General features: G+C 41.0%; 2 protein-coding genes across 5 annotated transcripts; one reads left to right on the forward strand and one right to left on the reverse strand.

Annotated features, from left to right (window-relative positions):
• The first annotated feature begins 1112 nt into the window (after nt 1-1112).
• On the forward strand, nt 1113-7642 carry rab9b (RAB9B, member RAS oncogene family). 3 transcript variants are annotated; one of them, XR_004333993.1, is made up of 4 exons: nt 1113-1222; nt 2922-3689; nt 5091-5635; nt 5695-7642. XR_004333993.1 is itself a non-coding variant. In XM_032528742.1 (2 exons), the coding sequence occupies exon 2, from the start codon at nt 2979-2981 to the stop codon at nt 3588-3590; it is 612 nt and encodes a 203-aa protein (XP_032384633.1). In that variant the 5' UTR covers nt 1113-1222; nt 2922-2978; the 3' UTR covers nt 3591-3902. The 3 variants fall into 3 exon arrangements, 1 of the variants encoding a protein (XP_032384633.1); XR_004333994.1 differs by lacking the exon at nt 1113-1222 and adding an exon at nt 2757-2830; XM_032528742.1 differs by lacking the exons at nt 5091-5635; nt 5695-7642 and having other exon boundaries at nt 2922-3902.
• Nucleotides 7643-8313: 671 nt separating this feature from the next.
• Nucleotides 8314-14835, reverse strand: plp1a (proteolipid protein 1a). Of its 2 annotated transcripts, none has more exons than XM_032528740.1 (7): nt 14571-14835; nt 12183-12369; nt 11908-12064; nt 11411-11579; nt 11103-11176; nt 10934-10999; nt 8314-8963 (listed from the first exon to the last, which is right to left on the reverse strand). In XM_032528740.1, exons 1-7 carry the CDS (start codon nt 14572-14574, stop codon nt 8799-8801), a joined length of 822 nt encoding a protein of 273 aa, XP_032384631.1. In that variant the 5' UTR covers nt 14575-14835; the 3' UTR covers nt 8314-8798. The 2 variants fall into 2 exon arrangements, with proteins under 2 accessions (XP_032384631.1, XP_032384632.1); XM_032528741.1 differs by lacking the exon at nt 8314-8963 and adding an exon at nt 9120-10532.

Consider the following 14835-nt stretch of genomic DNA (forward strand, 5'->3'; position numbering starts at 1 on the left):
CAAATAACATGATTGATTCCACACAATGCTCTTTGGCAAGTACAAATCTCTACTTTGCTTAATTTTGGGGCGTCTTATTCAATTTTATAGCATTTGGAAGAAAAAAAATTGAAGTGGTTTTGAAATAGTAATGAGTAAAAGTTGACATATTCCAGCCTGTGATTATCCATCAACAAACGATCCTTTAATTTTAGTCTAAATAATTCCTAATTTCTGCCTTTCTAACTCAAACATTAGGTATGATTTCCTCTAAATTAGGTTTATTGACCATAAATTCCAAAAATAGAGTAAAACTAAAGTTAATAAGTTAGTGTTAGGCCTACGTAGTGTTGAAAAAAAGCATCAAAGGTGTTGAAAAAAGGGACAAAAAAGTAAGAAAAAGTTTAAAACATCGATAAAAAGCACCAACAAAAGTGTTGATTTTCAATTTTGAGGGGAAGACAACACAAGGGTTAAATGTCTACACTGCAACCATAGAATGCAATATAAATTTGTTTTACATTGCAGTTTGTACAAATTTGGTCAAATTTGCTTTGGACAAAGTTATTCTACTAAGTTATGTAGGAACAATATCTATCTATCTAAAAAAAGATGTATGTAGCCTACTAGGTAGTTGCAGGTACCTTTGTCAAATCTGTACATATATTGTCCTCTGCTTTAAACATTGGTGTGAATCTTACTTAAAAGTATAAGTCAAAATGAACATAAAGTAGGGCTACCAAAATTAAAATAATTTATATGAGCTCCATGGGTTGTATACACACCATATTATTCATACGATTGCATTAAAGTTTAGGTAGATTTAATGTACTTTATTGGCGGTTGGGTAGTTTAATCTATAACAATACATCATCCATAATCTTAATCTGCAAAGTGACTACAGTAACTACAAAAGTACAACAGTTCCCTACAAAATGTAGTTTAGTAGTATGAATATATCAGAACAGATATATAAATAAAACAGAACAGAAAAATACTCAATTGAAGTACACGAAAAAGATGTACAAAATGCATTTGTTCAGTAGCTACACCAAACAGAGAAGAGAGACTTTGCCATGTTTTGATCTTTATCGCAAGTGAACTCTACGGGCTTTTGGACCATGGTTCGCCTGGGCGGTGTGCACGTGCAGCTTCTCGAAGGGGACGCGCACGTCACGACACTCAACTCAGTCAGATGTAGGAGAGGAGGGCAGACCACGAAATATTAACTCTTAGGAACAGGGTGAGTGAAAACCCATATTTTTTTTCTATTTGTATTAGATACATTCAATTGTAGCCACATCACCTCAATGCAACAGTTGTCCTTTTGTCGCTTTTAAAAATAGTTTTTTGTCGCAAATGCACTGAGGCTAACGGTTAGCCTGACCAGATAGAATGTCAACAAGCCACCGGACTAGCTTGTTAGTTGGCTGGGATGCAACCGCCACACAACAGTGTTACTGTCTGCTAGCTACAATATAGTTTTTCAAAAGCCTGTTACCTGTTTCGGTTCCTAGCTAGTTAACTTCTGCTCTGAAGCACATTCGCTGAGTTTTTAGCTGCTGTCACAGTTGACAACAGTAGCATGTTTGTGGTCTGGCCAGCACATGATCCTGACTCGCCCCTGTTGTTGTGGCTTAGGACCCCAACACTGCACCTGTTATAAGTCATATAACTGATGAATAAATTATGTAGGATGATGTTCATCATGTCCCACGCTATAGCTGGCAAGCATATAGCTAGGTGTGAAGGGCTGGGTATTGTTAAAAAATCTTCGATACTTGTAACAATACCGGTTCCTCAACGATACTTTTTTCGATACCAATTTTATAAAATCCATTTTAGGAAAAATAATTAACATTACGGTAGAATATTTCTTATTTGTGACGCACACTGTTATCAAGCCTCTCAAAATACAACAACACACAAGTGAGCCCTTTTCTATGATGGTGAAAGCATGACCCGCCCAACTCTGCTTTTGATTGGCTAGTACTCTTTGCCTTTGTTAGTCGGATTGGTTAGTTTTAGGCATGATGGGAGTAATATTTTGTGCGTGACTCTACGATGTGTAGACAGCCAATCACCATCATTATCAGATCTTAGAAGCAGGCTGCATGCTTATTGGCTCACTAATGCTGATGAGCTTTTCTCAGTACTTATACTTAGGTATTGGAATTTAGTATTGAATGACATTTTTCTATGCTCGATACTACTGAGGCACTTTCCGTGCGGAAAAGTATCAAATATTGTTACCCAGCCCTATACATGTGTAGGTTATCACGAGTCAGTATTAGTGTGTAGAGTTAGGTCAATTTCTATTTTCACTGGTCCAGTCTAAACCGGTTTGAATGTAAACTGTTTGAACTGGCATTTGTCACTATGACATAATATGGCAAATTAAAATCTAGCCTACATTAGCAATCTGTGCCGACATTGCACTAAATCCAACTTGTTTTGCCTGCAGTGTTGTGCAGTAGGGAGCGGGTGACTCATGTCCGACACCTAGTCGTAAAATTCAGTATACCGGTCCTGTCCAGTGTTGGGCTCGATACCAAACTGGGTTGAAAATGTTTAACAGCCCAGGCCTAGAAGTTTAGTCTTTTAGTAAACAACAGAGCATTAGTGTTTTAGCTCAAAGCTCCAACCAGTAGTTGGTAGATCTCTTGGTCCTTCACCCCTGTCATTCATTCCTGAATCTAGTCAACCATTACACATCACCCTTTCATTTGCAGTCAGTAAGGTTCATTTTAGGTTAAATGCAAATGTTGCTAAAACAGCAGTCTTTCCCCATAGGCATGTACACTGAATCATCAGCAAAGTCAAGCCCACAGACTGTGTGGCTGAGAGTTCAGTATATTTCATTTCCAATTCCCCAATAGTGATTTGCATTTCCCTTTTAATGTGTAGTAAATATCTATTTTTGCATTTCTTCCTCTTTCTAGGTTAAATTGACCCTGGTCTGCCACCTGGTGTGGAGGCCTTGCTGGGTGGGAGGAAACATGATGAGCGGGAAGAGCCTTCTCCTGAAGGTGATCCTGCTGGGTGACGGTGGAGTGGGCAAGTCCTCCCTGATGAACCGCTATGTCACAGACCGATTTGACTCCCAGTCCTTTCACACCATTGGAGTGGAGTTCCTAAACCGGGACCTGGAGGTGGATGGGCGCTTGGTCACTCTTCAGATCTGGGACACAGCAGGCCAGGAGCGCTTTAAGTCCCTGCGCACACCTTTCTACAGAGGCGCTGACTGTTGCCTGCTCACATTTGCTGTAAACGACCTGCAAAGCTTCCAGAATCTCGGCGGCTGGAAGAAGGAGTTCATGTACTACTCGGATGTTAAAGACCCTGAGCGCTTCCCTTTTGTGGTGCTGGGCAATAAGGTAGACATGGAGCAGAGGGAGGTGGGGGAGGACGAAGCACGGGCCTGGTGTGAAGAGAACGGCTGCTGCCCTTACTTTGAGACCAGTGCTAAGGATGACACTAATGTCACAGCTGCATTCGAGGCAGCTGTCAGGGAGGTTCTGGCTGCTGAGGACCAGATTGACCATGCACTACTGAGTAGTACTATTGATCTCCATGGCAACCGCAAAACCTCTCGCACATTTTGCTGCTGATTGGTCAGGTGTGAATCCCCCTTGTCTTAATTTATTTGTCTGAAACCCATGGCAGTTTTGAGAGCCAGTCAGATGTTGTTAATGGTACATATACTCTAGGTACAGTTGTGCTCAAAAGTTTGCATACCCTTGAAGAAATGGTAATATATATATATATATATATATATATATATATATATATATATATATATATATACTGTGTGTAAAGAAAACATGAGTGACCAGGCTAAACACAAGTCTTTTATCTGTTATGATTCACACTGAACTCTAGGTCCTAACAGAATGGCACATTCATAAAACAAAACATGGCAACAAAGAAAAAAATGAACCGACCACTGTTCAAAAGTCTACATACCCTTAGTTCCTAATACTCTGTATTGCCACCTTTAGCATCACTGAAAGTGTGCAGTCTTTTGTAATAGTTGTCTATGAGGCCTCAAATTCTTGCAGGTGGTATAGCTGCCCGTTCACCTTGGCAAAATGCCTCCACTTCATGCAGAGTCGTCTTGCATGAACCGCACGTTTGAGATCTCCCCAGAGTGGCTCGATGACATTAAGGTCAGGAGACTGTGATGGCCGCTCCAGAACCTTCACCTTTTACTGCTGTAACCACTGGAGGGTCAGCTTGGCCTTGTGCTTGGGGTCATTGTTGTGCTGGAAAGTCCAAGAGCGTCCCATGTGCAGCTTCCGTGCAGAAGAATGCAAATTGTCTGCCATTATTTTCTGATAACATGCTGCATTCATCTTGCCATCAATCTTCACAAGATTCCCTATGCCTTTAGAGGCTTTTTTGTGGCATTGACGCAGTAAAGGCTTCTTTCTGGCAACTTGACCATGCAACTCATTTTTGTTCAAGTACCGTTGTATTGTGCTCCTTGCAACAACCACACCATCTTTTTCCGGAGAAGCCTGTATTTCCCTGACGTTACCTGTGGGTTCTTCTTTGCATCCCAAACAATTCTTCTTGCAGTTTTGGCTGAAATCTTTCTCGGTCTACCTGACCTTTTCCACAATTTTCCACTTCTTAGTAAGTGATTGAACAGTACTGACTGGCATTTGCAAGGCTTTGTATATCTTTTTATATCATTTTCCATCCTTATAAAGTTCCCCATGGCTCAATATCTAGCCTGCTTAGTGCATCCACGTGAGAGCTCACAAACTCATGGGCTATTCATACACGGACAATAATTGCAATTTACAAAGCCACAGGCGTTGTAAAATAACCTTTAATTGTCATTTTCACCTGTGTGTGTCACTTTGTGGGCCCGTAACAAGGCCAAACATTCAAGGGTATGTAAACGTTTGATCCTGCCATTTGGGTTTTTTCTATTATAAATATTGTTTAAAAAGCAGCCAAACGACTATGTTAAAAAGATATATAATCATATGATCACTATGCTCGGATCAAAGACAGTTATTTTGCATGATGAGTCATCTTTTCAAAATGTATGCCAAAAGTTCAAAATTGATGCCAGGTAATGCAAACTTATGAGCACAACTGTACAAGGCATTGAGTACAGTATCCCCTAATGTGGATAAGATGTAGCTGCCCTGAGGAGGGCTGTGTCAGTGATTCAGCTGAATTATTGCTCTAACCAATGTACAGGCACACTGTAATAGGCACACTCATCCTTTGTTCTAGGTCTGCTTTCAGTGGGGTTGCACAAACACATTTTCACCCAGCGTCAGCTTTGTCTGCCTATGCAGGAGCTGTATCAAATTGTGCTTTCAGAGCATTTATTTTAATTCAAATGATTAAAAGATGAGAGCATATACCAGTCTTCTCTTGAAGAGCACACTTTACACAAGAGCACACTTTGGCACATCAACACACATTTGTTCTTGTAACTGCTCAACAGTCCGTCCATGAGCGGATTTACCTGGGTTTTAAATGGACTTTGAAGAAGAAGAAAAAAAAACTCACATTTTCTTATTATCAGATCCTTCAGCAAAAGTGGAGAGCTAATGTATTTTCTGGACACAATCCAGGCAGATATCTTGCATGAGAAGCCCCAACATCAGCATGATGACCAATAGGATTCGAGGTACGAGGTTGTTTGTAATCTTGAAATAAAAACATGGTCACAAAAAAAAAGCATTCGAGGTACGAGGAACTTAAAATACTGCTGCTGCTTTAAAAAGCAGGATGACCGTGTTTGTCTTCAATGGGAAGGGAACTGTAAGCTTTAATTCTGCAGCTGTGACTGTCAGCCTGTAAGCATTGGGTACGAGCTAATGTGGTGCCCTTATTCATTCGTCTATCCTATGTATTACCACTGCACTACTGTGTGGCTGGATGTGGCAGGTGTACGAGCTAGGCATTATTAGATCATTTTTATTTCCCATGATTTATGGACATGGGTCTTTTTTCAGTGTTCAGTGTTTCTCCATGTTCAAAAATAATACTGCTTTTGCAGCTGTTGTTGATAAACTGCTGTTTATTTTTCTGTAAAGCACATTTCTATCTTCCGATGTGTTTTTTTTATTTGCTTGTGTTTTTTTACGGATGTGTGATATTCTATTCGATCAAGGGCTGATTTCAGTCTGTTTTCCTGATGTATAGAGGAGGTTGTAATTATCAGAATGAACAATTATTTTCATAATTATGGCATGTTTTTAATCTCGTGCCTGCCTTGTTGATTGCGTGTCCGGCCTCAACATTCCAGTCCTTTAACCTATTCTGAAGGTCTCCTCTGCTTTCCTAATATATTACACACGCCTTGTGCTGTCTGTCTGGTCATTCTAGGTCACAGCTGAATGTGAAATGGCCCGAACACAAGGATAGGGTCATTACTACTAATGCGTGCACACATTAGTATCACCTCTTCTGTCCGTTCTTAACAGTATTGAGCGAAACGTATAACTAAGTATTCTGACAACTTAACAATGTTTACTCGTTTTCAACTGGATGGTACTTTTATTTAAATGTTTTTAAATACAGGCTTCCTTTGGTTTTACTGCTATCAGAGGGCTTAGTTTTTGTCTGTATGGTTCGAAAAGTAATGTGCTGATATTCAATGCTTCAAACTGAGTTTAACATGATTTAAAATCATTCTCATCAGTATTTTGATTGCTGCTGAAACAATATTATATTGTGCTGTCTACTCAAACAACCAAACCTGTTGCATAAATAAGATCAAGTGTTTTCATCTGCTGAATGCACAGTCACCACAGTTCTTATTATAATGTATGTTCTCATACCCTTTTTTCTGTTTTGTTGGAGATCCAGTGTATTCCCTGAGATTTGCCTTTCAAGACAAAAATTGCATCATATTTCAATGTGTGCAGACTAATGGTAAACATTGCATCTAATCAGATGCAGTCATATTTACTTATTGCATAGTTCTTTGGTTTAAGGTAGGCTTGAAATAAACAGCTTGTTTGTACGATTACTGTAAAGGTGTGTTGAGTGCTAGTACTCACAGCAATATGAGAGAACTGTATGAACTGTGAACTGAATAGGGCATTTTAACTAAATCAAGCTGGTGGCCTACATTACTTCAAAGCAAAAATAAGGGCTGTTCGCTTATCATGTGTAAATGTCAGTGTTTTTTGGATTAAACTGAATACTTTGTCTCTTTACTGTACTATTTTAGTTTTTATCCGTTCAAATAATGTAGCCTATCACAGTGTTTACCTGAGAATCAGTGGGTACTTATATAAACTGGTAGCATAACCCTACAGTATGTTGCTCTCATGATACTGTCTCAGATCACTGCAACCCTGTCTTGTTGCTGTAATATTTAAGAATGTAAAAACGTATTTCTTTGGTCTGTCCATATTAATGGCTTATGTAAATTGCAAAGGGCATCATTTTTTGTTAATGTACAAAATGACACTGAACGTCTGTCTCACCCTCAGTGCTCAACCCATAAGTGTGATTAAAGCTGTGTGAAAGTTAGACTGTTCATCTTTATTATGTGTTGACCTAATGGACAACTTCCCTTCACTCCTCTTTTTGCACTACAGAGGATAGGGACTGGTTGTGCCAACATGCTGGCAAAGCAACGAATACTCTCCGGTGCTTGGCTACAAATAAAACATACCAAATAAAGACATGATCTTGTCTGTGGTTTTTGCGCTCATGCATTTAAATGTATTGAAGTAGGTGCTCTAAAAATGACAAACTATTTTTAAAACATAGGTCACTCAAATTAATCTGTATACCTCAGCTCTCCACCTTTTAGCATTCTTTATGAAAATTTAACCTCACGGTTATAGTGACCTGAATGATCACATTTTTTGGCATTACTGTGGTAATTTTTTAAAAATGTGTTCAATGCCTTTAGCATCAACCTTTGTCCTCCATGTTCTGCAGACAGGATAGCTATCTTCAATCAACATTCTTATCATAACCAAAATATGCCCATGCTTCAGACTTAGTCCTCATAGAGGGCTGATAAATGTCCTGCGCGCTGTCTCATCCTCCTTCCGCCATGATTCCAACATCAAGAAACGCACATCGTAGGCTACGCAGTAGCTCCAGGAGACTCTGATGAAGCTGGGAAGGAGTAAACACGCGGTTTCCACACCGTGGTTATCCACCGTGATAATATTTTAAATGAAAACCGTAATTGTAATCACCATTTTTATCGTGGTTTACCGTTAACACCGGTAATTGTTACATCCCTAGTCTTTACAGCAATAAAAAAAAAAGCCTGCATATTTTCAGTAATGAGCAGCAGTGTTTAAACCAAGCATTACTACATTTTTCAGCACAATCATGAGTGAAACAGGTCTTGAATTTTAATCCCCAAACGCATCTCGTTTGAATTTCATCACACAAAAGCGTGAAAGTCATTGAATGACCAAGTATATGTGGGAATCAAGGACACAGTGAACATTGTTTATTCCCTCTTCATTAAAAAGGAAATCAAGCATTCACCACATACTGTGAAATCAGACCTGGGCAGAAAAACTAAATCATGTCTGCCATTCAAACTAAATGCCCGACTTAAGGAAATATACAGAAAGTATAAATTCTAGAGACAATGGTCAAATGCAGAACATAGGAGATACACACAACATATTGAACTGTCATGGCTCCCAGCTCCATTTGTACCATTTTACGACTTTATATGACACACAATAGTCAAAATTTTAATGAAATCACAAATAATGAAGGGAATCAATTTACCATTACACTTCACAAAACAACAATTGTGATGGTCGTCATGAAAAGCTCCTGCTGCGAAACTAGAGGCGCTGTCAGGAGATGTCCGATGTGTTCGCAGGGTATGGAGAATCCAGTGTCCCCCCCCTGTCACTCTGCAACCTTCCGTACAGGTCATAGACTCTCCTCTCCTCTTTCGCCTTGTGCATCAGCTTCCTCCGGTGCACCTGGTTCACAGCCAAGTGCAGAGAACAGTGCACCTGTAGACACGAGAGGAGAGAATACAAAACACCTTGGCCCATAGTTATGGCACAAAGCCAAGGATGGAGCGCCAGTTAAACACTGACACTACACCACCAGACACCGCACTTTCACACCGACTACAAACAAAGGTTTTCAGAGGCCCTCTGCGCAAATACTTCAAAAGAATATCCTTTTTATTATCAAATTTTACCAACACAAAAAAAAAGAATAATCATCAAACAGCCAGCTGCCATTTGACAAATCCACCACTCGGAGCTGGGTAAAGCTTACACCAAATGGAATAATCTACCTATTATTCTGCAAAAGGCTTTTGTTAGTAATGCCCAGAGTGTAAAAATAGTGGTAAATTCAGCTACAGTAAGTAAAAAAAAAAAAAGTGTTATACAATAACTACAACAAAATTCCTAAAGATTAAGAGAAACAACAAAGCCGTTCTATCTCTATAAAAGTACCTCACTCATGCATTAACAGCAGGGGGGGGAGTCGCACCTCAACAATGCGTTTAAAGTCTAATAATACGAGGTCGCTCGATAAGTTAGCACCTAGTGCTTTTTGCCATCTCAAAATTATGAGAAACGATTTTAGACCTTTCTAGATCAAAACTACACAAGTATGTCCCTTTGTCAGAAAGAAACTATTCAAAATACATTTTGAATTCCTTCAGTCCCCCTCCCTCCGTCTGACTCCATCACTTCAATTATTGAGAGGGAGGTGGGGGTCATGCCACAGCATGTGGATGGTGTGTGTGCTGTCCCAGAAGGGCGGCATTGAGACTTTCGAGAGGTCTAACCCTCTCTTTGTCTGGACCAGACCTCTCCCTTGACATGTAATCTAACCCTTAGCAGAGAGCCGTAACGCAGGTGGCCCCCACAACTGGCTCCTTATTGGCTAGCTTTTAAAGCAGGCATGACTCCATTGTTGAGGCTTTTCCCCAGCCCGTGAGAAAAGTCCTGAGGTCAGCGTGAGACTGCAAATGCGTGTTTGTCTGCCACCATGGCAACCAGATGTGAAGGATGGTAGCCATGGTAACCTATAATCCCTATTCTCCGCAACAGCTGCATTCTAGCAGCACATGTGTTGCAGATTGGTGGTTATTTCTTACATATGTTAATTCATTAGTGCTGTGTTATTTGTATTTTGTGTGCAACAGGAAGCAGAAATGAATTTTAGACACGAACGTCAGCAAGCAACAAGAGGAATAATTTACAAATATTTTGGTGACATGACATTAGAAATACTGAATAAGACTCACTGCATGCACATGCAGCAGACGAACCTTACACACATATAAAAAAAAATAAAAAAACAGTAATACTCTTTCCAACAAGAGAAGTAAAAATACAAAGTTTCTTTTTTTTTTTTTTTGAGTCCGTGACCAGAGGTGGTTCTGTGCAGATGATGTGGGAGGAGAGAATTGTTGCAGTCCCTTTAAATCCCCATGTTGGTGGCGAAGTAGTGATAGAGCAGACAGGAAGCTGGGGAGCCTAACACCGTGCACCTATGCCCTTTCTCCCCAGATACCGGAGAACCGCAAAGTTATAGGTGGTTGACACAGTATAGGTCAGCTATGGAAGGACAAGCAGAGACAGGGAGTGTCAGAAAACAAGTAAAGAGGAGAAAAATCCACAAGGAACTCTAGAAATAAGAAAGAAATGATGATGAACTGCTAATGACATTAATCTGATACCATCTGTATAACAGTTTATGTAATGGAGCATGAGAGCATAGTGGGTGCACCATTTGCCTGGCTGGAAAACTACCAGACATTACAGCACTATTATGATGTTTGTGTCAGCTGAGAAAGAGGAACAGAGAGCAATAGTACAAAAATCATCAGTCATGGAGGCCTAAGATGCCTCACCGCCTACACTTTGAGCGTCACTAAGTCACATGAGCCATGTAACGCTATTGTACCCCACTGTGGAAGCGCAGCCAAATTGGCCCCGGCTGAAGCATAATCACTCACCAGAGCCAAGAGAGTGATGCCTGCACCGGCGAAGGCAGCGATGTAGAGGTCATAGGTCATTCGGTACTGAAAGGAAATATGAGATTTGCATTAGTGGTGATGACATGTGTCTTTGTATCATGTCAGGCAAATAGAATATGACTGCAGAATGGAATTCCTTGGTTCGTACCTCTCTGGTCTTGCAAACAGTGGACAGAGTCATACCACAAGCTTTCCCTGGCACTGCATTCCATGGCAGGAGCCCTGTTAAACATCAAATTTCTTTATTCAATTCTATCTCTCAAGCACAGAGACAATCAAAGGATAAAAATGGCATTATTCTTAATTTTCTCATCGTCCACAAATCATATGAAGAGACCAAATGCAACGTTTGTTATTTTTTTATACTTTTTGACTTCCCTACTTGGCCTTTTCATGGAATTTGTTGACATGATTATCAAGAGCCTCATTTGTTGCCATCAAAAGATGTTGCATTACCATATTGTCTTGCATCAACACACAGCTGGTTGATACTCGCTGGGGTCTCAGTCAGAACATCAATGGTGTGGCAGGTGGCATCCATGTTATAGAAGAAGTAGACAGGCAGGGCGGAGAAGGCAAACACCAACAGCCACAGCACAGCAAGTACGTATGTCATCACAATAAACTGTACGAGGAGGGAGCAGAATAAATATAATAAACTGATGCACATAATCTGAGAGTGTATATATGAGCAGTGACTCAGATAAGGATCACATTTACTTTTTCTCTGATTAGCTGTACTTGTTATCTCACTCTCTGTTCTACTTCTCTTCTACCAACCACTCAGCCCCCCCACCGCTCAAACACACACTGTATGCTTATCTTTGCATGTCCCCAAAGATTTTTAGCTGCTTTAAGATTTTCAGCTCAGCACCCACCAGGGAGTGATATGTGTATTAATTCCATCCAATCTCTCCAATCCCCTTTACTTGTCCCACCCCAGGCCCTCTCACCGAGGAGCTGAGGCAGCGGCCACACATGGTGCTCCTGAACTCTCCAAAGGTTTGCTTGGCAGCGCTCGTGGTGTAGAAGCCCTCGGCCAACAGCACGATGCAGTAGAGGAAGAAAAAGGAGGCCAAACCATAGATGACATACTGGAAATATTGGATGCTAAGAAGAAAAGAAAAAACTCAGGGTTACAAAGAACCTAAACCTAAATACCGAGAAATCTCATGACAAGGTTAAAAAGATGTCACTCTAACGACGGAAGCTTAGATTTACCACTCACATGTAGGCAAGGGTGATGTAGTCCTGAAGGTTACGGGCAAAGTACGTCTCGATGAGTCTCTCTGTCTCTGTGAGTGCCTGGTGCCCACAACCGCAGAAGAGGGCAATGCCAGAGAAACACAGCAGCGTGGCGACCAGGGAGCAGTATGGCACCCCACCCAAACAGCGCATACAGCAGTCATAGCAACCTGTTAGTCAAGACACAGCACCATGAAAGTCAAGGCACATAATTAACTGATGCAATGTGACAGACAGGCTTTGTTCCACTGTAAAAAATGAGTCTTCACCCAGCACAGGGTGGGTGTTAATTTGTAAAAACACAAATGTGACACTGCAGGAAAAAATAGAATTTAATTTGTGCTGCTCGAAACTATACCATTTTCATTATTGATTAAATCAATAATTAATTTAGTCTGTCTAAAATAGTGGTTAAATGTCAACCACAGTTTCTCAGAGCCCAAGTCGACTTGTCCTACCAACGGGCCACGACCCAAAGAGATACTTGATAATGAATAATATTGCTGAAATTAATTTTCTGTTGACGCACAATAATTCAATCAATATTTTTCTGTTACGCTGGGTGATTCACAAAACTTCCTGTCAACAGTTTCCATAGTGATGGTTGGATTATCCAGAGCAGAAGGAACAATTTTTCTTTATTTTATTTTTTTAATTGTGTGAACATCACGCGGAATTCAATTGAATTGGGTTGGAGGCAGAAATCTTGGAGATCTCAAAACCTGGGCACAACTGAAACTATCTGCGTACCTGGATGGCAGCTAGAAGTAAATAGGGTTTTATTTAAAAAGCTGAATTAACGTTACTTTGGCGCTGTGTACTGAGCCACAGCTGTTCACACTTTCATTCCGTTATAGTTGGCAAAGCTGTGCATTCTGCCTAATAGTCATGTGCTGTTTGAATGGAAGCCAAAGGGCCAAGGGCATGGGGATGTGTCTTCTCTGACCCCGGCTCGCACCCTGACTCCATTCACCACCCAGCATGAAGAGTGTGAGAAAAGGGGGAGGACAGAGAGGAGAAACGAAGTGAAAGAGAGAGTCTGCTTTTGTGACTGCAGAGACAACACTCTTTGTCTCGCACCATCATGGGGGTACAAGGGCTACCAATGTCAAGCAAACAAAGGCCAGAGGAACCTCTATGTCTCTCTGTCTCTCTATGTCTCTCTCTCTCTCACTCACACACACACCACACACACACACACACACACACAGACACACACACAACACACACACACACACACACACACACACACACACACACACACACCACACACAACACACACAAAACAACACACACACACACACGCACACAACACACACACACACACACACACACACAACACACAACACAACACACAGCACACACACACACACACGCACACACACACACACACACACACACACCAACAACACACGGGAAACATGGAACAGACAGTGATAGTGGGGACTGCTGTGCGGGGAGGATGGCAAAAAGCAATCTTAATAACAATGCAACTGTGTGCATGTGTGCTTACACGCTTGCAAGCGTGCATCCACACAGACACACACAATGGAAGCAGACAGACTGTGGTTGGTACCATTACAGTAAACACAGATGGCAGGAGGGGCAAATAGATATCTCTTTAATTGAACACTTCTACATGGCTGTGTGCAGTGAGAGAGAGAGAGAGGCATACTGGGATTACTGTCATTCAGATGGCATAGTTTTACTGAGGGAGTTTTAAAAGATAAACTGTGAGAAAACCAGCAAATAACAGATTGTTGCAGTGTTGTTCTATTAGGTAGGAAATAGCTACATTAAAATGAGGTCACAAAGGATTCCGGTCACAGCAAGTAGACCACAAGTAGCTAACAGAGCATCAGAACTTAAAAAATCAAAAAAAAAAATCACACAGTCCAACCAATTTCAGCACACACGTCTTGCCACACACACCTTGTACCAATTAACTAATTAATGACATCAGCAGCCCGAACAAAGAGCTGAGGCCCTCTGAACCAAGCTGTCCACAGTCTCTCTGTGACTCAAATGAAAATACAGACCTCGTTCTGGTACAAAATGCAAATCTGAGGCCAAAGTCGGCTTTTTTTTTCTTAAAGTGAGAACGATTACGACCGAAAGCAAATGCGACAAGGCTCCTCTGAAAGTAGCCCTGCCATCTCGAGCATGAAATAAATCTTATGGTATCAGTGGAGCATCAGCCGGTGAGTAGCTGACCTCTACAGTGACAAAAAAATAAATAAAAACTTTGACTTCTGATGCCCTTTCACAGTCCCATTCATATCGGCGTGCAATCCCATGAAATAAAATGTAGATTTGATAATGTGACGTATTCTATATGGTAAAAAGTTAATAAGTGGCTGGAGTTTCTTACCCATGTCTGGAAAGATGCGTTCAGGACTTGTTGGCTACTGCTGCCTTCACTGCAGCTGGTCCGCTGATGATATGCGCAACTGGTCTCCGGCCCCCGTATATCAACCTCAACTCGCTTTCTGTTCCCCCAACAATGGACAGACCCACTGATGACTGCAAGTGCAATCTTAAAGAAACAATATCGCTTTTCAATGAACTTCAAGGCGGAGAATAATGAGGAGGTCAAGGTTCTTACGCTTCCAGAAATGTCCTTAGTTTATTGTTGA

This window comes from Etheostoma spectabile, chromosome 10 (assembly GCF_008692095.1).
Source record: "Etheostoma spectabile isolate EspeVRDwgs_2016 chromosome 10, UIUC_Espe_1.0, whole genome shotgun sequence".
Lineage (NCBI taxonomy): Eukaryota > Metazoa > Chordata > Actinopteri > Perciformes > Percidae > Etheostoma > Etheostoma spectabile.

Coding starts and splice junctions, on each gene's coding strand:
- rab9b (XM_032528742.1), top strand. CDS start 2,979: ATGATGAGCGGGAAGAGCCTTCTCCTGAAGGTGATCCTGCTGGGTGAC.
- plp1a (XM_032528740.1), bottom strand. Junction 11,000..11,102: donor CTGTTTGCAAGACCAGAGAG/GTACGAACCAAG, acceptor ATTTCCTTTCAG/TACCGAATGACCTATGACCT. Junction 8,964..10,933: donor GCATCACTCTCTTGGCTCTG/GTGAGTGATTAT, acceptor TCGTGTCTACAG/GTGCACTGTTCTCTGCACTT.